The sequence below is a fragment of the Phaethon lepturus genome, unplaced genomic scaffold, assembly GCF_000687285.1.
Source record: "Phaethon lepturus isolate BGI_N335 unplaced genomic scaffold, ASM68728v1 scaffold1703, whole genome shotgun sequence".
Classification (NCBI taxonomy): Eukaryota; Metazoa; Chordata; class Aves; order Phaethontiformes; family Phaethontidae; genus Phaethon; species Phaethon lepturus.
Genome location: NW_010528187.1, coordinates 8,981 through 33,363, shown reverse-complemented (window position 1 = coordinate 33,363; position 24,383 = coordinate 8,981). Strand labels below are relative to the sequence as shown.

At 38.4% G+C, this 24,383-nt stretch overlaps 1 protein-coding gene across 2 annotated transcripts in view; it reads right to left on the bottom strand.

Moving 5' to 3' along the window:
- The window catches only part of GYS2 (glycogen synthase 2 (liver)), a 47,277-nt gene that overhangs the window by 16,093 nt on the left and 6,801 nt on the right, over positions 1–24,383 (bottom strand). The window contains exons 2-7 of one of the 2 annotated variants that reach the window (XM_010283580.1): positions 21,432–21,613; positions 18,424–18,615; positions 17,404–17,589; positions 7,213–7,357; positions 1,961–2,078; positions 1,433–1,553 (exon numbers count right to left, since the gene is read on the bottom strand). In XM_010283580.1, the coding sequence (XP_010281882.1) occupies positions 1,433–1,553; positions 1,961–2,078; positions 7,213–7,357; positions 17,404–17,589; positions 18,424–18,615; positions 21,432–21,613 (944 nt within the window). The remainder of the gene's footprint in view (positions 1–1,432; positions 1,554–1,960; positions 2,079–7,212; positions 7,358–17,403; positions 17,590–18,423; positions 18,616–21,431; positions 21,614–24,383) is intronic. The other variant, XM_010283581.1, reaches the window with a different exon arrangement.

The following is a 24,383-nucleotide window of genomic DNA, read 5'->3' as shown; positions in this document are numbered from 1 at the left end:
CTTGTTTAAGCAGCACCAACATTCCCAGATTCACAAGTAGTACAGGTATTCTGCTGTTCCCAATGGAATTACCGCTTGAAATAATAACAAGAGCAAGTGTTCTTTGAATAGCTAATCAGGTGCTGGCATGCATGTTGGACCAGTAATGGAAGAAAGCCAGGCTCAGCTTATGGGAGAAGCAAGTCCCAGTACACCGTTCTAGGGAGCTTTGGAAAACTAGCCTCAGTTTCCTTTGACTTTCCATCAGCCCAGCTTGCCATTGATTTCATGTAAATCATTAGATACAATAAGAGATTGCTGTAATCATTGCTTAAGCAATTCTTACACTCTTACCTCATAAGACCTTCCACATTATCAGCATTTATAGTTAATAGCTACGTAAATGACATTAACAGGTAGCTGATGTTGCACAGCATTGCCAAACAGCAAGAGTCAATTGTTTGGCAAAGTTGTGGAAGAAATACTTATGTCGTGTGAGGTGACCTGTGGTGTGAATGAATGTGTATACTGTGAAGTATTTCCAGAAAGTCCACAGGCTCCAAAGGTGTATTAATAAAAGGTAGGAGTAGAACAAGTGTACTTAGGGATTGGAAAATTGGTATTTTTTCAGCCCTGCTGACAATATAGTGTCAAGATTTTTATCCAGATTTTCTATATAAATTTAAATAACAGAGTACAAAAGAGAGAGTCTGGGACAACATCTGATTGATAATTGCTAGATGACTGAAAACTGATTAGCATTTAAAGATTTTTTTATTTTAAATGTAGCAATCTTTGGGACACATCTCAAGACAGTTTCAATGACCTCATTTGTAGGTGGTAAGTTGTCTGTTCTCTGTTCTTTGATCATGACAAGGCCTAGGTCTTACCTTCATTACAGTACTCCGTAAAGGCATTTAGAAACATTGCACTCATTTTTTACCTGAGGAAACAGAAGCATGGAGGAGTGAGTGCCTTCCCCATGCTTATTCATCAGGCCACTGCCACACTGTGAATTTTAATGCACGATTGCCATCCAATGTGATAATAGTACTCAAAGATTTAAAATATCATGTCAGGTCCTAATGAATCAAGCAGTTTGCTTAAAAAGATATTTTTAAATTGCATCATTCAAGGATTATTTTTATTTGCCTTCTAATATGTAAACCTTCAGAGTAAATTCTTGAATCATATTTTCAGTATTTTTCTCTAAAAACAAGGGAGGTAACCATAGATTAACTTCTTGAACTATGTAACCAATTATTTTTAAGCAGCCTGGGATCATTATGTACTCTGATGATTCAGGGAGAGAGCTTTATGAAAACTCTGAGTATCCCATAATTATTTTCCTATAAATCAGGGTATGGCATGAAAATTCTTCCAGGTGACTTCCATAGTATGGTAAGTTTCAGCATAAACTCTATGTTATCTACATTTGCAGAAGCTTTCTTACCCTCAGCAAAAAGTTTAATCTTGATAAGGCTTCTAGAAACATATCAGCTCCTTTGTTGGAAAACTCGTATCTCCCAGCAATGAAGAAAAATAAGGTCTTCTCAAGACTGAAGTCAAGGTGGCTGAAACCAAACAAACAAACAGACAAGCACAAAGTATTTCTCAAGATATAGTCAAACAAAACACACAACAGCTTTCTATTGTGGAGGAATTTATTATCCCAAGAAAATGATGAAACTGAGGCTTTCTGCTGTTCTTTAAATTAAGACTATCTTAATCTGATAAATTGCATTTTGGGTAAATGCTGAAAAAATCAAGACTTTCTGCCTGATCCCACAATCTGTTAAGCAGAGTTAGAACTGGTGTCTAAAATTCCTTTAGCCTCTGACTGAGAAATCCCAGACAGATACTGGAATAAGTTGGTAACATTTCACCTGCTCTAGGAAGTACTTGTTAGTTTTCCTGCTTTGGTTCTTGCTTTAAATAGTGTTGGACAACCATTGCTAATTTTTGAAAAATAAAAGCATACCCATAGAAATGACCTCGAATGAACTCTTGGATCCTAGCCTTGTACATGGAATGCAAATTCTGAAACTCATGCATTGCTGAAAATTTCTTAATGTTCAAGCCATTTGGAGTGACAACATCTGGAAAAGCAGAGAAAAGGCAGAGGTAGACATCTTCAGAGTCAGAGAAATCGTTAAGGAAAGAACCAATGTGTCTTTCAGTTGTCAGTATGTGAACAGGTTATATACTCCTATTACTCAGGGACAGGGAACAGCACTGTCTAACACAGTGGTCTCCACCAGCTTACTCCACAAAGCTACTGCATGTGGCACTCGACTGTCTATAGCACTGAAGTGGCTTTGTACCATTTTGACCTATACTTAACATGAGCATAGACCTTGCTGAACAGTGAGGTCTCCGCATGCCCTTTTGTGTTGTGCTGTAAAGACTAGGTAATGTCTCCAATTAGCCATATTTTTTTTGTGCAATATGCCCTTTAACTCTTTATTCTTGATATCACTGTTGCCTGCTTTATCATTGTAGATTGAAAACTCTTGAAAGCAGAAACCGTGCTGTACTATGCACTTGTTTACTGCATGGCACAAGAGAGGTCTGTTCTGTCAAGACTTCTGAGGATTTACCAGAAAAGGGAGAATATAAGAAACCTTTTTAAGAAGATCATCTTTCAGTAATCTGTTGGATTTCTCCTACAAATAGCCACAGAATAGTATGCTTTACACATTTATGGCTGCTGTCCTCAAAGATTCCGAAGCATCTTATAATTAAAATTTGTTTATTTCCAGTATCTTTTAAGATAGAGTTATAGGATATACACAGAGTTATGAAGATAGGCATAGCTTGTTCCAACCAACACTGAAATTCAGTCACTCTTCGCCTTTCTGGTAAAACACAGCAGCTATTTAAAGGATTGCCCTAAATCTAGTTGAAGTAAATGGAAAGAATGCCATTTTCTTTGGCTTATGAAAGCCATGTATGGAAATGAAAGGGGAGGCCAGCTGTATAATTGCTGGGTTGTACAACAGCAGTTGTACTCAGCAGTTGTATTTTATATATCATATATGTTATACGTATATATAACAAATATATAGCTGACTTCAGTAGACATACTAATTTATCATATCAGAGATTCTTTAGATGCAAAGAATCTTCAAAGAAGCAAGAAGCACTAATTATTAGAGGATGCACTGGTGCCGATTTCATACTTTTCTCCTGGCAAGTGTCATCAGGTGTCTAGTAACCACAACCATTAACTGTAGTAATTTTAGAAGTTCTATGCATCACCCAAAGGATCTTCAATAAGATATCATTCCCCACCACACACAGTTCATGCAAACAAAACAGCATCTCCTTTGACCTCAGTGCACATGGTTAACTCCCTCCCATGCATCAGGGTTACTGATGAGAGTACAGTTTCTTGCCTGCTACTGAGACAGGACGTTAAGATTACTTCTATTGTGGTCTTTCAGTCAAGGATGCCTGACATAAAGGGTTTCCTTCCCTTAAAAGTAGAGGTTTGTATGTCTAGCATTAAGTATCGCACCTAATACAAAACCGTCTCTTATTTCCAGAGACTTAGGAGATGTCTTTAAAACATCTATGGCTCCTTTCGTTGATTACATATCAAAATGATCTTAAAATAAGTACAATCAGTTCTCCATATGCTGTCCAGTATACTTGCTTGACATTTTTCATGCAAATACCACAGCCATTTTTAATGACTTCTTCGAAATTTACAGTCTGTTTTATCAGTATATGTATTTCCCTGCCAGGTAAGTAAGTGATCTCTAATTACTCATTATCTTGTAAAGTGTTTTGAGACATGCAATACCAAAAATTTTGATGGATCTGTCTTGAAATACCCCATTTTAAACTGAAGATCAGCCTTTAGCAAGAAATCTTTACTAGTTACGTTCTTGGCATTTGGTTCTCAGTGACAAGAAAGGAGAGTCTTGGTGAGCCTGACAAGAAAACTGATGTTCTTATCTTCGGCTGCCCAGCACTAGGAGCTGCTCTGAACAAAGCCCTGTGTGTCCTCATATGAGTGAGGGAGTCAACAGAAGAAACACCCTCCATTTCTCTGTCTTTACAAGCAACATATAGTCTCCTTCCTCTGACCTGCTTCTTGTTCAGCATGGAGTAACTGGCTCATGCAGGACATAGCTTTGAGACTGCAATGACATCAAGCTCTTCCCAATAGAATAAGAATCCTTGACTGGGTATTTCTGGCCAGTTTCCATCCACTCTCTTGCTTTTATTTATCAGGGAGTTTTGGACACATTCACCCATCATCATCAGCCTGTATATAACCTACTCCCATGTTCTTTGATTCAACTGCAGATTAATTTACCTTTTCATCAGGATTGGGGCTCAATACATTTCTTATTTAAGCCTTTGAGATACAGAACAGATGTAGTGGCCCAAAGCATCCAGTCCACTATTTCTGCTAAACATACAACAATATATTGAATATGTGTGAGGCAATGTGCCCTTGCCCTAGGGAAGAAGTGATGAGAGAGCGCTTTGTTCCTATTTTAAGTGTTTTGGATTTTTTGTTGTTTCATGAATTAATGCAATTTTTGTTTTTAAATTTTCCCAAGTAGGTCAAATTAGAATGATTTGAGTTCTGTATTTATAAGAAAGAAACTGGCATTGATTTAAATAACAACAGTATGCTGTTTTCTGTTGATAAATCACTAAGATTCAGGGTTGACTCATACTTTTTCAGAGTTTACTTCTATGATTTTGATCAAATATATAGAGATATGAAGCCTAGATCTAGGTCTTAACTGATACCTAAATCTCTTGGAATTTTCATTCAAAGTCTTATCTACTGCTAATAAGAAATAAATTTAATATGATTAATACCTGAAAATATTAGAAAACCCATATCAGTTTTCAAATCACGGGAATATAACTTATGATCACTGTAGAATCTTGCATGATATATCAAAGAGAACAGGTTCAACATTAGATATTCAAGCTTTTGACAAATATAGTTTGATAAATTACTGATCAGATAACAACAGTGGCAAGTGAAATCCAGGTTTAGACTGGCAAATCAGCCTTTGTCCCGGTGCAAAATGCTCTCTATGCAATCATGTCTACTGAATTTTAAAGGGGCTTTTTCAAGTGATGAGATTTATAATTTAAATTATAGTCCAAATTTCACATTAATAAGAAGTAGCAGAGACTGTTCTACTTACCACATCTCAGTTATTTTTAGTTAACAACTTTGTCATGAAGTTTACCTCTCAATAAATGCAAATACAAATAAAAGTTAATTGTGCCAATTCTGCAACCCCCTTCTAAAAGTTTATTTTTAAAGTGGATCAAGAAGTGTACAAATTCTTTCGTTATTCACATTCCTTTGCAGAATTCAAGCTTAATGATCTACTGAAGGATTGCTGACCTTTCTGAACCGCCAATGTCTATGCTGATTTCACAACTCCAGAGAGAATAAATAGTATGAGAATAGACTTCTACACAGTTTATTTGTGGTCTAAGATTCAAAGGAACTATTAAAGTACTTATTAGTACTTATTCCCATCAGAAAGTATTTTCCTCTTACAGTTGTCTCCTAGGATTTGGGGTACCAGTTCCTACTGAATTTCTTTCTAGCTCCGTCAACATGAAGCATGATATGTGTCAACAAATTTTTAACGCAAACATTAAATATATTTACTTGGTTTCTTCAAAGTTGCAAGAATAATCAAAAAAAGCTCAGGCCTGTGAATCTCTGTGCATGGGATTCTCTTCAGCTTCAACTGATGTTCTATCTGTGAGCAGTCTGCAGATTTTCTCTCCCAAATTAAACTGGATTCAGACTCATTTCAGTCTCCTAAAATCCCAAAACATAAACTATGATTTCCCAACTGTTGTGGGGAGAAGCCTCATGCCAATATAAAACAGCTTCAAAAGTCTGATTTTCAGAGGTCAAGTGCTCTGCACTTGGTAAAAAACATAACCTTTCAGAGATATTCCAGATTAGATGACTGAACACTTAAATTACTTTTAAGACATGGCTGTCAGGTTTAAAATAAAAGGAAAGATCTTCTAAGTTCATCATCCTATTGACAGTTAGTCAGGAATGAGGCAAAGAATCCAACTTCTCTTTTATCCTGATGCATGAACCACAACGTGGCTTGAAGCATTGACGTTAACAGGGATAACGGTCTCAAACTATACTTAGCACTGCAATTCACCTAAAAAAAATTGACAAAGAATGAACAAACAAAAAAACCCCAAAGTCATTTGAGCATTGCTATAGTTAAAACAACCAACTAAGATGTGAACACACCTGCTAAATAGTCTCAAAATTGTTTTGCAGTTTTTCCCCCATAACGCTTACCTGCAGATGGAGTACTGTGGCTTGTCCTTATAAAGCATTGTCCTGATTTAGTAAGAACTTTAATGACACATCAAACTAGGATCATGACTTTATTCAAACTCCATGCATGGAACATGACAAGGTTTGTTAGAAAGTTCCATATTTTATTAGACTAATACAAAGGGGAAATTCAGACAAACTGTCAAGCACATATTCCGACTATTTTTTCAAACTGTACTGGTTGAAAATATTACATCTATCATGATTAGGTCCTAAGATCATGATGGCCACAACCACACTGCTACTCCTTCACTGTTAGAGATGCAGGGAAATGAACTGTATTGATTTACGGTTTGTTTTTTGCCTTTTCATCTCTTTCGATATCAAGTAAAGAAAAACAACATTGGCACCGGAAAGCAAAAGTCATCTAACATTGTTTTGCATATGAATCTTTTTGCTACATTTCTAAAAGAACATATCGCTCATCTCTAGCAAAGCGACAAACCTCACACTGTAAAAGCTGTTGAAAAGTATTACAAAGGTTCCAGCTTCTGCTTTCATCAGCTGACCTGAATATATTACCATCACGGGAAACCCTACTATAGACAAAACTCCTGAAGCTGGGACGTCCTTGGAAAGAAAGCCTAACATCCATGGAGTTAAACTAATTCTCTCCTGAAATGGTACTGAAAGTAGTTATTAGATGGTTCTGAACCTGATTTCTTTCACATTACATATGCTACTCCAAAGTGTTTCAAGTGATATTATCTGCACTTTGAAAAACGGTTATTCTCTGTAGCACAGCCAGACATACCTATGCGTGTGTCCTTGCTCTTCATGTTTGTATAGTCTTTATTATTTTCATTCAGTCTGAGGAAATGTAGGTACTCAGAGGAAATAAAAGAAGAACACAATACAGGTCTTACCAGGATTTCTTTTAAGCATATGTTCTGCTTCTATAGCTGTTATCTGTGAGACTGTGGTGAACACATGGGCACAATGTACAGATGCCCGCTCCATACAGTATCGATGGTAAATCTGTCTCTCTCCTGCTTCCTTGTCAATGTCAAACTGTTAAATAATAAAACAAACAGAAAAGACACCTGTGTGATATGCTTATTATCAGACTTATTATCACAAACAAGGTCTCTCGTGTTAAGCCTGATTTCCCCAGGGCATAAGAATCATGTGATTATGCTGTTGGTTTGTCTTTCTGGATTTTTAACCATTTTATCAACTTCAAAGAGTTTGAAGGAGCAAGAGAGGTCTCAGTTCTCGCATGTTCGTGAAAAAAAGGCAGCTCTGCAATGGAGGGAGACCTAGACTGATGATCCCATGAAAGGTAAGGATCTGTGCTACATGGCAATGTCATGCTGCATCTTGTCTGGGCTTGTTGGAAAACTTGGGAGAGCAGGGAAGTTGCTGGTAGCTGCAGGTATAGGGGAGAGAAGAAAAAAAGTAATGGGGATGAAGAGAGAACCTGGGGACTGGGTAGAATGGTGGGAATCATGGGTAGGCAAGAGAAAAAAGAAGTTGTGGCAGAGAGTTAGGATGTGAGAACTCAGTCACAAATCCTGAGAGTACAAAGAAAATACTCAGAGTTGTTGTTCCTCCAACTCCACCACTATTATTTGCGGCTCCTTTTACTTCAATTTGAATTACATTACTTTATAGAGGCAGATGTAAGTTAGATAAGACCATCCCAAATACCAAGTTTTTCTAAATTGCCTTTAAACCTTGCAGCTACCCCTTTTTTTACTGAGCTTATGTTATCCAGATGAGAAGAAAATGTACAATACCTGTGGAGCCCATGCTTAAAGGTTTGAATGTTCACTAATGATGCTCACTACAAAATCACTACAATGTAGTCTAAAAAAGAATAATGCTAATGGGGTGTCAATGATTACAATTAAATTACAACCCTCTTAGTCTTACATGATGTTTCACTTCTGGGAACAGAAGTGTTGACCTCCTAAGTTCAACAGCATGGGCACCAAATAGACTGTGTGTGTTACATGGAGAGTGACGATGACTCTCAATGAGCTCTGTCATTATCACTGCCTAATGCTGGCTGCAGTATGATTTTGATTGCATTTGACTCTGTAACTTCATTGACCATTATTATAGGTTGGGCACACTGCACTTTCTATAGTTAGGACTATCTGACCTTTGCAACGGCTAGTTGCTTTTAGTACTTTAGAACTTAGTCAGAAGTAAAGCTATTTAGACCATGTCTTTTCATGCTGAGTACTTGCTTAAGGTTGGTATAGAACATATTTTAAGAAATTTCAGGAAATATGAACCATTTCAAGGAACAAGATTTAAGCAAATAATTTTTTATTTTTACTTAGATAGGTATAGATGTAGAAATAGATATCTTACAACTGTTTTGCTAAGAAACTTAAGCGTTTTTATCCACTGAGCTCTCAGATTTTGCAGTGGTGCTACACTGCTGGTGGGAAAGTGCCTTCCACTATATTAGCTGAAAATGCTACCCTAATGGGACCAAAAAAGGAGTCTTGAAAAATTTAATCTGAAAAGTTCTAGAGAAACTAGATGCTTTCTTTTGGTATCGATGATCCTATATGTCAAGAGTTTCTAAGCTTGACAAAGAGATTTTTAGAAAAACTAGGAAATATGCTTGACCACATAATATGCTATACATTATGATACCATTTTTCAGCTGTATCATCATATATCGTATTTTCTGCATTCACCATGAGAATTTTAGTGCATGAAAATACAACCATGTCACAAAAGAAGATCTTTTCTCTAGAACACACACCTCATTTGTCACAGAAGTTGAATGGCAGAAAAAGCACAGGGCAGGAGGGTAGAGGAAGAGAAAAAAAAAGGTGAATTAATTTGACTCCTTAAAGTGTCACAGATCTTTAACATGATGCTTTGCTTACCCTAAACCAAATCTTTCACATACAGTTTTTAAGTGTGTGTTGCTCCTTTTCTGGGAGACTACCTTGATATCTTTGAGTTTGATTTGTTGAAGTGTTGAGCATTCACATCTACATCTGAAATCCACTGGACCTATATACTCGGAGGTTATAAAGTACTTGGTACTGCTAGCTCCAATAAAGGCTTCCCTAAGAAAATGTGGATGGGGTACCACTGCACAGTCCAAAATGTGAAAATTTTTTCAAATACATCTGACTTTGTATTAAAAATAATTTTTAGATTGCTAGCAAACAAATAGCTGGCCAAACTTTACAAGTTTTTTTTTTTTTTTTCCTCTTTTCCCTTTCTCACCAAGAATGGGTTCTTTACAAAATGTAATTAAAAACTAAATTAGGCATATTCACTAACTGTATATAAACATTCCCTCCAACACTACTGGGAGAAAGGTTCATAAAAGGTTTGTTCAAAGCACTATGGCTTGTTTCTTGGTAGCTTTTATTTCTTTGATTACATGAAAGCATTTAACACATGCAACACACACACATTGATGTTTATTTCTTCATTGCTATTCATTTTTTCATTTTCTGGAAATATTTTATTTTGCACATGCTTGCACAACTTTTGGCATGCCTTTTCAAAGGTACACAATTCCGTGTCTATTAGCAAGTATAAACTGAGGTCACAGAGTTCTCACATTTCATTTGCTCTCACTCTCCAGCAGTTTCCTCCACCGACGGGTAAAGCAAGATCTTGACCTTTGACTTTACATATAGTGTGGAGTAAGATACCTCATTGTGCACCTCTGAGCAGGCTAGAGGAGTGACTTCAGAAAGTAAGCCTAGACAAAAGTTGAAGGGCAGGTTAAATGAAACTTAATTGATGAGAGTGCAGGAGACAAATTTAGTCCACACGGTACTGTGCAAAGATAGCTGAGCTTGCTGTGACAGTATTAGCTCCAGAATTAGAGGCAACGTGGGGCACGGCACTATATTGAGCAGATATGTTGAAATGAAGCAGAACACTAGTCCAGCTGGTTTGCTCTTCATCCCCAAACCAATGTTGCTGCTCAGCAATCAGGTCTGCTGTCTCAATGCTTGTCTGCCCTACCTCAGGCACCTGTGAACTATGTTCCATAGCATTCACGTTCAACAAGGGCAAAGCAAAATATCTGTGAAGTGCGTCATGCTTACTTTTGTTTATTTGCTGTTATCAGCAAATGGGAACACAAGCAAAGCCACAAATGAAAGCTGCATCAAGAGAAAAACAGCTCTAAGCCAGATTAACTCTTTATAGAATCATTTAGGTTGGAAAATACCCTTAAGATCATCGAGTCCAGGCATTTCTTCCCTCAGTGACTTTTAAAGACTGACGACTTCAATATTGACTTCTCTGTAAATATTCCACTGCTCCCAGTGAGGATCCCCTCCTACTCTGACTGTTAGAAACCAAGCAGTTTATTAGAATTTGCATGACAGCAAGGATTGTAGGGGAAGATACCTCCCCTATACTCTAATTTCAAAGCAAAACAGGCAGATGTTCCACAGGCATAATGCTTTGGAGTAAAATTTGCATCTGCTGCAATGCAATTCTGCGGAAAAATTTCAGTTTATTTTTGTCCTTTCTATGGATCCACGCGATGAGCATAACATTTCATCCCTGTCTCAAAATTTATCATGTTAGAGGGCACAGTAGGTAATCACTGAACCTCCTAGCATGACATTCTGGTTAAGACAGCTAAGATAATCTTTGAATGCAAAAAGAAGAGAATATCGAGCAGTTATGGGATACTGGCGTTATGTTTCTCTTGGAAACAGCGAACAGCCACTGAAGTAATAAAAAAAAAAAAAAAATCCAAATCAGACATTCCTACTTCAAAATGATAAAGACAAATTGAAAAGGATTTACAAAAGCACAAGAAGAATGATTTGATAGTGGAGAAGGACGAAAGACTATAGTAGCCATGTAAATACTTTTCTGAAAGACAGATAAATTATTTGTCACAGTCTGCATACAATCTCTAAATAGAGATACTAGATTAAGCTTTCATAAAGCAAAAAAAAAAAGTATGATGAAAGCCAATGAAAGTTAAACCAAGAAAAACGCAAACTGGAATTAAAATACATAGTTTTGATAAGGAATAACTTTGTGACACCTTTGCATAAATAATATAGATTCCTCTCACCATTTGAACCTTACATTTTTGTACATAGTTTGTACCTCAGATAAAAGGTATAGGTTTGATGCATGAATTTTTAGCTAAGTATTTTAGGCAGAGAATGAAATGATCTCTTCTGGTCTTTAAAATCGGTGGCACAATCACAAGGTGGTTCTGCAGTGGAACCAGGAACAGTCAGAGGTAGGCCTGAAGCTCAAATTCCTTACCTACCAAAAGGTAGAATGGAAAGATCTTCACTTCTAGCACAATATCCCTGGCTGCCATTGTCTGAATTATGCAAGAATTACTCTTTTTAAAATCCATCTTATGTCATATTTAACTCCCATTGACTGTTATCTTGTACAAATAGAACTTTCATTCTGGTATAGCTCTGCCACGAGAAACAACAATGAAATTTACACTTCCTGGCTTAAGTCAGATTTCCATTAGCTGCTCTACTAACAAAGCAGATTAGCTTTGCATAACAGTGGGCTCAGTGGTGGCTGTGACAGCACTGTGTGGAATGAGAGCTTGTGCTCCTATATTGTCAGCATAAAAGCTCTTGACTATTCATTTTCATTGGTATTTTTAGTACTTTTCCTTTTAGACCTCTTGGGTCAGAATTCTCCACCGCTTTGCAAACTAGGTTCAGCTGCACTTGTGAGCCTGATGTAAAACGTTGCCAGGTCTAAATGAAAGTGTTACATGTGAGTAAGGCAACCTTATATACCGAAAAAGGCAATGAAGAATTAGTAACTTTTTTTTTTTCCTCCTTAGAGCACTTTCTCCATAATAACTCAAGGTAATTTTTTAGTAAGAAGCATCAGAGGCTGAAGCCTACAAACTTCTCCATTATGCCAGGCCAGTGGTCCACAAAACCATTTCAGATGGTCACCTCTCAGACAAAATTCCAGGTTAGATCATTTGCCAAAAAGACTGTTGCTGATACCGCTGCCTATTAACCTACGAACTTGTTTGGATCATCAGTGTCCCTCAGTCAATTTATGAAAGGTGTTGATCTATTTAAACCTCAGAGGAGTGAAATGAGACCAAAAAACCCACAAACCAACCCAAAGAAACCCTAAATAAGCCAGTCCCCTTAAACAATGGGGAAGGCAATAAAAGATTAACATTCTTGATCTTCAGTTGAGAAATCAGTTCCTCCTGAAGAGAAAAAGGCTCCACAGGCTCAGAAATTCTTTCATAGAACTTCCTACCTTAGCTATTTTGGTTCAGTTTATCTTGGCAACAAACATAACCTTACTTTTACCAGTGTAAAAGCTACACTGGACATAGGGACAATGGGGAAAAATGCATTGCTGGTTGGACTATTTACATCTGCAAAACTTCTTAAGCATAGTTAAATCTATGATAATATATCTGTTGGGAATTAAGTTTATAACATACCCTGCTTGTTACTGAAATTAGAAAGTGTTGACTTTGGAAGACTTCAAGCCAGTAACCTGCAAGTAGGGTTAGCAGTCCCTGACCCAATCATTTACCCAGGGTTCTTCAGATGCTTAAAAGTAAATAAAAATATCACACGCTACCAGTTACCATGCAAGTCACCTTCTGTTTTGTTCTTTTTGTTTTCCCTCCCTTCCTTCCTTGAGAATCAGAGTGATTTAAATGTGAATCTAGGAACTAAAACGTACACTGAATAGCTGTTACATGGTTATTGCCTCAGGGTTCCTTAGCTCAAACATAGCACATCTGTTTATTACATGCTGCTGAGGACACAACAGTGTTACTTCTGGTGTTCACTATGCTCCTGTGCACACTGTTAAGAGTTTAACACCCAGGTTTCCACTGGAGCAGAGGCAGCTAAATTTCTCCCAGTCCAGACGAACTGAGTTAAGTCTGTAAGCATATAAGAATTGTATAATCTCATACAGTAATGCTGTATAAGAACGAGGATCCTGTCTTTGATTGAGGCAAAGAGCAGATGGCTCTGGAAGAGGTTAGGAGTCAGACAACATTGCAGTCATTACATCCATAGTGCACCCTCCTATCTTCCGGCAATCTACATCTCTAATCCAATAGGTTGACTCGGTTTTCAGTCCCCCAGAAAATGTCCTCTTACAGCTTAAAGGCTGACATATGCCCTCACCTCACAGAACAGAGAGTTTTGGTAGCCTACAGTTCAGACCTCTACGTGGTTTAGGGAGTCTGTAAAGAATCATGTATCACAGTGTGCCAACCCTTCAATAAGTCATTCTTAACCTTTTCCCAAAAGACTAGTAAGGCTGAAGGTCAAGTTTTCACAGGTTCAGTGTTTGTGGGGGCTATCAGAAGACCACATGGAGCCTTCCCTTCCAATTTTATCACCTGACAGGGGCTGGTGACTTGAGATCTTCATAGAAGTGCTAGAGAAAATGACAGCCACCCTGCGCTGCACAGCCCTTTGTCTGATCATTGATACTGACGGTCGCTCCAAACAGGTTGGGAGTTGGGCCAAACTCTTCTCTCGTCTAAAGCTACTGATCTCACTGGCTTACTTCAGAGAATACGTTTGTACCTTCTATACTTGTGCCAATTGGCACCTGTTGAGCTTTCCTAGGAAGGTGAATTAAAGTAGTATTTTCCACTGTGGCATCCAGAGAAAGAAAGAAAATCTCAGGAATCCTTTCTATTTTTAAAAGAGATCTTTTAACTCATCTCGTATTTTCTGGTTCTCACCTATAGGTGTGGTTTAACACTGAAATGGAAGAGTGGTTTTGCCTGTGGATCCCACTGTTAGATCCTTCAATGTTGTAGAAAAGCACTTGGCCTCACAGGGCTGACCAGAGCTCTCTCTGGCACATCTTCTAAGCCAGTTTTTTGTGGACTGTGTTGGGGACTACAAAACGGAACGTGAGTTTCCCTTTTCTCTGTAGGAGCTGTGTGTGCCTAATTGTCTTTAGGCACAATTAAGCCATACCCTTTCCTTTTGTGCTGCAACGATTTTTCTGTGATACCTGGCACAGCATATACTACACTTGCATCTTTCCCATCTCTCTCAGCTGCTGTGCTTAATTGGAAATTGTGCTCTAACCACGGAATGCTGATCAAAAGTGAGAATGTGAAGTCAGTTACTATTATGCTTTAAGGGAAGAAAATTATGGAATAGCACTGAAACAGGGAAGCCAGCTACTCTACTTTGGGGTGGGAGGGGATGACACGCCCTAAAAATATATTGTCTCATCCAAAGGTTAAACATTAGGAAGCTCTGAAGAATCTTCTCCACTGGACAAATTGCTTATTTGACCTTAATACTTTACTACTAGAAGACAGCAACAAGAATAGCCTCTGAAGACTTAGCTATTTATGTCATTTAATTACGGTACTCCAGATCAATCTCTCATGTTTTTCAACTGACTTTTGGGGCCAGGTTGTCCTTTTTACAGCCAAAGGACCCCTCATTAAGATATCTGGTGTCTTTCTTACTAGAAGTTAACTTTGTCAGGAAGAGCTTTAGCACACTATAAGCCTGTTAAACACTAGTATAACTGCTTGGCATAATTTCCTCTATTAGTACTTTAAATGTCAATCTCTCCCCAGAGGGCATAAAGCAGTAAGGTCTAGAAATCCACAAGTTTCCCCCCTTAAATATTATTTACAGCAGTTTATAATAATACTTTGAACTGATACATGTTTCATTCTATATAGTCTTAGAAAAAATCTGAATAGAAATTTCTATATTTATCATGTAGCTGAGATACCAATGGGATTTGTGAAGCTTTGAAGACAGATGGACAGTACCTTATCACATAAAGTAGGCCATATCATATGTGAACAGTAAAAATTATATTAGTAATGTGGCTAGATTACAAATATATTAAAATCTGTAATTCTGCTCAGATGTAAGATCATTACTTTTTCTTTCGAGTGCACAGAAAAGGGTGAGGCCCCCAAAGTTACCAGGAATGGATAAGAAAGTTGCTTTTGAGGGAAGCAGACTATTTTGCCAGACCACTTGTAGCTTACCAAATTAACCAGAATACAAAACAATCCAAAATTTGTTTAGAATTTCCTTTACAAAAGGCAAGGCTCTGACATAGTATTTTTAGCATTAGTTTGCAGAACAATCAACATTCTCTTTTTTTTTTAGCTTCAATTTCTCATTTTAAATGCCCCTTCCCCCCCCTTTTTTCCCCTTTTTTTTCCCACTTTGGCTTCCTTACTAACAAATTATGTGCAAGAATGCAAGGCTGAATGAATAAAATTACTGCTGAAAAGTCTCCACTTTCTCAAGTGTTAAACCTGAAACTGCATGGTTTTAGTTCTTTCAAATCTAGCTCTGTTCAGAGAAAAATAATGTAATGTGACTTTAAAGCTAGATTTTGCATATATACACATGAGGAGAATATGAGGGAGTAGGAATGTCTAGAGTCCTGAAACTTGGGTCTGATAGCATGACTAGGCTATTCATGCTGCCTCATGTATGCTCCTAACAAACATATCTGATTTAGGACACTAGTTTTCCTAGGTGATAGATGGACACAGATCTTTCAGATGGTAATCTGGGGATGTTTGCCTTACACTGATTGTGAAGAAGCAATGTAGTTCCACTGATGATATTGGGAGCCTAGGAGGAGTAACCACCTATGTTCGTTACCGCATATTGAGCATAGAGAATTCCCCCCAAACACTACCATGCTGCAACATTTATGCATATTAGTAAATGAGTGGAGTCAGTCTTTTACTCTTAGAGGATTCAGTAGATTCAGTAGTTGCCTTTGGTGGGAAAGAAAAAAATAAATAAGAGCAGTAAGATGAATGATTGTTTCCTTGTACTACAAGGGAATGTCAATCTATTCTGTGCTTCTGAATAAGGATAGTAGCACACTACTGCTTGGGCCTTGTCTTTGGAAGACGCTGTTCCACAGTGTGTCAAAGCTTCAAACATCCAACTGAAAATTTCCAACTGCATAATTTTCTTCATCAGTTTTATCCAAGGAAATGCATGCAGACTAAGGCAGTTGTTTTAGCCTTTTAACTACCTCTACCCTCAGTAGTGCTGGAACACAAAATCTCTTGAACTCAAGTTTGTCTGTAACCATATTAGAAATCCCAGATCATGTAATGTATCTCCGCTGAAGGCAGTACTAAAGATATTTGAGTCCTTGAAATGTTGGTTTGTGTTATGCTTTGAGTGGAAAGAGAACAGTGAAAACCAAAATCACTGGACAGTTTACAAAAATTCCAAAGAAACAGATGTGGGTCTTTTGAACGCAGAAAATTCTTCCTACATTTGCCAGTTACAAATTAAGCCTAACCTGAAAAGCTTGAAAGTAGGACTTATTATGACTTGCAAGAATTAAGAAGTAGGCTGTGGAAAGAAAAAAAATAATGGAATTCCAGGGTAATTTTGGCAAGAGGAGGTCTACTGGCTATTTCTTCTACTGCCTTTCATTAAGAGGGAGTGCTGCGAGGCTGCACGTGGTGTCAGATGATGACTACACTTGAATAGGTTTTACATTCACTGGTTACTCATGCTGCTAACAGTAACTCCCAAACCACAGCAATCAGCTCAAGCAACAGATGCCTTTCCTGAACACAAAGAGGAAGATTCTCAAGGACACTTGACTTGCAGTGATGTCTGGGCCCATAACTCTCCCATTTTGAAAAATGTTCCAAACCATTGAAAAGAAGGTTAAGAATCTCTGTTGGCAATCCCGTACTGCTGCAATATTACTCCGTGTATCAGTGGATTAGACTAAGGCACTGACTTGACTAGAGGCTGAATGAGTTTCAGTTCTCTGCAGTGCAAATTGGTATATCAAAGTTCACTGAAGGTAGTGCAAGTATTCAAGACTCCACTGAGCTTTAAGATCTGTCAGATGACACAGGGACAAAAGGCACTCATGCCTTTTCATGAGGTGTAAGACACCTCATGGTCTTACAAATACCATTTCTTGTGCTCTGGAACTGACAACCTATCACTCAGCTGTGGGTCAATCATATGTGATCACACAAGACAGAAAATACAATATATGGTGTAGCACAGTAAACAGAAAATGAGGCAGGAGCTGATTTGCTGAAAAAAAGGAATGAGAAAGATGTCTCTTACCTGGTCAAGATTGTTGTAAAAATCTATACTGGCTGCACAGAGGTATCTCCCAAGCAGAGTTGCATGGGTAGTAAAAATTGTGGCAACAGGAAGTTTCTGAGATCGAGACAGTATTAAACCCACTCCTGCCTGCCACTCATGGAAGTGGGCAATTATGTTGGGGTTGTCGTCAAACTGACAGGAAAGCTGAAAATAATTAGAAAGAGCATACATGAAACACACATTATCCTGTTCATCATCCCAGCCCCAGAAACCTCTTATTTTCATGCCTTTTTCTGTGTGCTTGCTTTCTTTTTATATGAAAAAGTAGTACAGCGTTCTAAGCGGTCATGTGTCTTGATTCCCATGAGCCCTAATCCTTAGCCCAAGAAACACATGTGCCTCACTAGTGCCTCAGAACAGTATCCTCCCTAGAGTGTTGGGGAGCTCTGGCAAGCACAGTCACTCTTCTTTCTGCTGTTGAAACTCTTGTTTGGATAAAAAAATAATAATCACCTATGACAGACACATGATTCTGCAGATAACGAAGTTTCCTCTCTTCAGGTAGGCTGTGGTAGAGTGACATGTGAATTCACAGTGCTATCATCAATTCTTCCTGTCTGTCTATATTCCCTGTGCAAGGTAGTATCTAATTGCTGAGATATGGCTTGACCGGCTTCAAGGACAGTTTGTGAGTGCGACAAATTGACTACCATAGGAGAGAAAAAGGGAGTTTGAGATCCTACATGTAAGAGCATCTGGTGACGAATAAGGGAGTTGAGAAGAAAGAGAGCAGGAAGTGACAGTAAAGACACAGAAGATTTCCCATAGGGCAGTCTCCCCCCACACTTTCTCCCAGAAAAAATATAGTTAAATGGCAACTTAAGATGTAAGTTTTAAAGACAAATTTGATCTACATCAGTTATCGACTTCCTTAAAATCATATCCTCCAGTCTGAAAACTAAGAACCACATTCCAAAGGTTTTTTTTCCCTGCTGACAAAGCTGAGGTTTGAAAAATCTCTAGATGTAAAAACTGTACCTCTCTTAAAAACCAGGCTGTTAACGATCCAAAAATCACAGCATCATTGGCTTCTCGGTCATGAAAAGGGATCCCTATGTTGCTGACATCCCAAAATTCACCTTTCCACCTGTCCAGATTCCAAGCTGCTGATCCTATATCGAACAGTAAGACATATGGGCTGCCCTCTATCAACCATCTTCCAAAAAAGACCTATGGGAAAGAGGCAAGGATATTAGCAGAAAAAGTTAAAGTGAGGCCAGTTAGCATAACTGTTTTCATCCATCAAATCTTAAATATTCCTTATGTAAAATATGTGATCATAGTCCTACACACCCAGGATTTGTGGTTTTCCTTGCAAAATACATGGACTAATACTGGACCAAAGTCAGAGGTAAAATGAAACTACAATCTTTAAGAACATTTTGATTTTAAGACTTTTATTTTAGATTTTAATTGTAATGCTAACTTTTTTAATGAAAAAAAAAGTGTAGAAAGACTGTATTTGGTTGACTAATGAGTTCTTATGTTCTTATTGAAGTATCTATGCCATTTTTGTTCTTATTTCAAAATTATTATTTTCTTTCAGTCAGATTTGTAACCAAGCTTTTGGCATTTATGCTAGATTACTGGTGATAGTTTTTGTAGGACAGGTGCTTGGGACCTGTATCTATCGCGACATCTCCTCATTCAGCCCAGGTAGCACAGCTGATGCTCTTTGGCGGTGTGGAAGGATCAATCAGACAGTGTAATAATACTTAAAACCACATGAACCTAAAAATACAGCTTTCCTGCTTTTATCTGCATCAGTATAGTTAAACATCTTTAACAGTATTTAGAACTCCACTGATATAGCATACCTCCCCAACCTGCCCAACCAAGAGAGTAGGCTGGAACTGTCATAAGGCAACAGAACACAGCTGGGCTCACTCTACACATTGTACCGGTCTCCATTGTCAAATTATTTCACATTAATTCTACCATCAAAATGGCTATAGCAGCAGAGACATACTAACCGGGAAGAATGAGGTACTATAGGGAGGCTAGTTCAGTTTACACCCCATGTGGAAGCATCTTTTATGCCACTGTTCCAACTCTTGTCATTCACCAACCCCTGGGACCTCAGCAGTTGAACCTATTCTGACACTAGAATGGGCTGAATAGAGGTAAGTCTTGAAAATAATGAGATGAAATCTCTTAGACCTGTTTGCACAAAAAATACAGAGTATTAACAAAGACAAGTGTGTGAAGGAGGGACAGCTTCTTATGTACTTACTTCAGGCTATCCAGATTTCTTATTCAGGAAAATTACGTTAAAGAGCAGGAAGTTTGTGTGAACCCAGACTTCATCTAAATATGGAGTCAGGCTGTGGCAAGGAACACACCCAACCTGAGAAGTTTGGAAGTGTTCCTAGGTCCTCTGGTTTAAAGGGATCCATTGTGATGCATAAGCAAAGTCCAGACATAAATGTTAATAGGATAAGTGCAGCTCCTGGAAACTAGAGCATCATTATTAGAGATCAAAGCTATACTTGTCATACCTGGGACAGATTTGCTGCTATATATGAATACTCCAGCAGCATAATGCACATGTAAGGCTGGCAGAGTTGGCTGATTAAATTGAATGTATTGCTGGAACAGCATGAAGTGTATAGATACAGCATTGCAATTCATCTGCCCTATAAATCTTTATCTGTTTTCCAAACAAAGGAGCGTTACACAGCTTGCAGAGACATTTCTTTGTAAGGAACAGAGGCAACATGGAAAACTTGATCAATTACTTATGAAAATCTGATTAAAAATAAGAAATGGCAGTTACATTAGACCTTTCAGTTCGAACCTCAACCTCAACAATGCAAGCATCACAGAATGTTATTGTCCCCAACAGACACCTTCCCAAGCTGTGGCACATATACATCCAACAATACGCTTCTGCATAATATGCAATAGGGCATTAGTTTCTAATAACAGCAGAACTGCTGTTGCAAAGGGAGATAACACATTACCAGTGCCACGGCTGGTGGCAGTCCGAGAAGTTTATGTATTTCTACATTCAAGTGTGTCATGTCCCTCAGCAACAGAAGCTTGTAAGAATGCTTCCTTGCTGCTGCCTCTCAATGCTTTTCACATCTCTTCCACACACATTATAAGCAGACAATTTTTCCTCCTGCCAACTAGTATCTCTAAGGGACTCAATGCTGAATCAGAGTGAAGGCGAATTCTAGATCTCTGATGAGGACTTTCAGGAAAGGAGGTCAGATTTAGCATGTGTTATCTTCCACCAATTTTCAGGTAATCAGTTGTCCTCGAGGCTGCTGCTGCTTGCAGCTTAGTAGCTTACCCATCAACACAGCAGATCCTATTCCTTTCAGCAGATCACCTTTATAGGAAAATGTTTATTCCTAGTTAATTGTTGGAGAAACTGAGTCACGGAGAGGCTATGAGATTTGACTGAGATCACACAGAAAACACTGGTTAAAAATGGCATAGGAAACAGATTAACTCACTCCTTGTGCTGTGGTTTAACCTCTCTTCCTAGGGAACAGACAGATAGTTGCATTGATCTGAGGAAGCAGATTCTTTGTCAGTTGGGTGCTTTTTCTAAGACCATCTGTGGTTTGTCCCTTTCTGACTTTCAACTCAATATAATGCTACATAAGAAAAGTTGTGAGCTAGCAGAATGCTTTTCTCTCTCCAGCACAAATGTAACGTAAGGGTTCAGTCAAAGTAAGGTCATATTATATCTACTAAAATCTCACTGTATTTAGAGACTGGATAAATAAGTCATTAATCCAATTAAGTAGACTTGCAGATAAATGACTGTTAAAACCTATAATTGGATAAACTGGTTCTTCCTCAAAAATAACTTTTAATGAATTGACTCTTCTAACAGTGGATTCTGAGCCTTTCCCATTGTGACATTGACCAGGACTGCTGTGTCAAGTGGAAAGGCAAGAGCATTAACCAAAACTGTAATCTCCTCAGAGTCAGCTTTGTTGCCCTGGGAAGCAGTAGGACATCTTATTTACCTGACACCCTTGGCTTTTCATGGTGTCCATTGCCTTCTTAACTGCAGGGTTTGGAGGCTCACATGATTCCACCTGAGTCTTCACATTGTGCTCAAAATAGGGACCAACCAGAAAATAGTTTTCACCCCATTCATCTGCCGTAATTTTGGCTTTTGTCTGGATCACAGTGTAAATGCCTCCCACTGCAAAAGAAGATCACAAAAAACAAAAAGTAGAAAGGCGCACAGGCCACAAAGCTCTGGAATAAGCTCCAACCCACTGGTGGATCACATACACCTCTAGTTAAATCACTTCACATATTCAGATTTTAAGTGAAACCCAGACTCTACCAAATAAATAGAAGTTCACTCTCTTAAATGGGATCAGAACTTCACTGTTCAATTTAGGAGTATGCTCTGATAGCAGACTGCATGTAATTCTTAAATGACAATTTAACGCTTTTCTCACTCCTTGGTGACTGCATATGTTTTCCCTCAATTTGTCCTCTAATCTCAAATGGATGCTTTCCATCCTTAACTGTTTTTATCTAGTTTGTTATTTTTTTAAATTTCTTTTGGGTGTTCGAAGTCACATCACAGATGTTCAACCAATACATTATTTCGTTCTTATGCTATTCCCCCCTTTTTGGAACTTGAAATCTTTACATTGAGATTGTGCGATTCAAATCCTGGGGCTCATGCTTTCACTCTCCCATGCCTAATCTTGATTCTACTGCATCCCAAGTACAGCCTTTTGCTTTTTTATTGCAGCAGTTACAATTTTGAGACATATTTTTTCTGATGTGGAAATACATGTGGTGAGAACTGAGCTGGCTCTTGCAGCTTGTTTTACACAAATCACTGAGAGAAGTTGAGGGACTAATGGATTTCATTGACTACTGACTATAAAAATGGATTTAAACCAATATCCTCAAAGCAAAAGGTGTCATGTTCCATCACCATTCTAGAGAGTTGTTAAAGTTGTAAAGAGCATGGCCTACACTGCCAATACAAACATCTGCAGCACCTTCCACCAAAATATTGTCTGTTTTAAAAACAAACACAATATAAAATGTATAAGAGAATGCGACAACATCCCCTGATGAGTCAGTACAGATCTATCTAGTCTTGCACACGGTATGCAAGATTCACTTGGCTGCTCTTCCTCGCAGTTTTCCCACAGCCAACCCCATAATTCATGCATTGGCAAAGGGCAGCCTTGCAAAGACCCCTTTGCCACAGGATCAATGGTGCCAGGCAGTGGGCATTCCACCACAACAATTCCGGAAGAACCACAGCACATGCCTGAATCCAGCAAGTGGAAGGGAAGGCAAGGGAAAAGAAAATCAGAGGCTAGGTAGCTCGCTGTACATCAGGGACAAGTTTAGCATAGCTCCAGTGATTTTAAAGCATGGTAAGAACAATGAAGCTCAACAAGCAAACAACAAAGGAAGCAAGAGGAAGGCAATTAATGTTCCTACTTAAAAATTTCATTCTCCACTGAATTTGAAAACGTTTGGTAATAGTCCAGGCAAGAAGGCTGTGCTATGCCTTTCAGCAGTGACATCAAAATTACATAAGTCGTCAGCACTGCAAGTTGCCAGTGACTGACAGCAGGTACTTCAGACACACTTTTTAAAAGGTACTGGGGCATCCAGAGGTGGCAATGCACTGCATCCACTGCATATGGCAAGAATCTTCAGAGGTTACCTGATTCGCCTTAAAAACCTGCAGCAAATGACCACCATTTACCGTAGAGCAGCTGAAGTTGCTCAGCACTTTGGGAGATTAGTTCCCAGATTAATTAAACTGTATCACCTGACAACTGCAGAAAGCCTTCTGCTAAGCCTGGTATCTTGCAGCCCTGAGGACCTGAATGGCAGAACTATGTTTTTAATCGTGCTCCTAGAGAAGAAATTGTGCACTTAAAATCCTTTTCTTTAGAAATACCCCATTTGTTTTGAGTGCTTGAAGGGTCCTTAACCCTACTATTTTTATGTCAAGATGTCTCAGGATTCTAGGTATTTTACAAAGAAAAACAAATGCAATTCCAATCTCCTAGCCTGCTAAATGAAATTGTTACTATAAAGTATTACCCTACATAGTAATTCAAGACCTAAGAAGACAAGAATCTTTAGGTATATGTTTCTAACTCAAGTCCACTGTTCAAGAGTTTCACGATATATAGACATGGAATTGCAGAAGGAAATCTATGCATAAGACTATTCTTCTTCACTTCATTAGGACCAGAATGCTATGAAACTAACTTACAGTCGCCATATTCTGCTATGGCTGCTCTGGACAGGGATTTAGAGAAACCTTAGGTAAATGACACTATATATTCCATCCAAGTTCCTCTGCACACAAGCTGAGAGAGACTACCTGAATAGCTTGGATTCAGATAAACATATAATTTTAATTATATGAGACAAGTCAGAATGTTCAATTTACAAACTGATGCAGTAACGATGACATGTCTGTTCTTATGGGGTGATAAGTATATCTTATGAGCATAAGGCACTGCAATCCAACATGGATAAATAAAGAGCTTGGTAGAAATCTTAGTCATGAAACTAGTTGCTTTCAACTGGCAGAAATACTGACCTTACAATAAGGAAAGATTTTTGTGCGAAGCCACCTGGTGACCCTGGGAAAAGAGAAAACATCTACATGCAAGGTGAAAGATACTAAAAAAATGAGATAAAGCGGTCTACGACTAGAGTGGTGCAAATCTCTTTCCCCACTATCACGAGTGGAGATCAGCCTCCTTCACTCTGCAAGGCATTCAACATTGGGCTCAGCAAGGTAGCTGAGTTTCCACAGCTATTAACTTTAAGATTAAGAAGAAAGCTGCAGCTCAGGAGCTGAATAGAGCCTGGAACTTTGTTTTGTTATAACCAACAGCTGAGTGTTTCTTTTCACAAGGTTTTGCTTAGGATCACTGTGTGTCTTAAAGCATGCCCTACCAAAGACG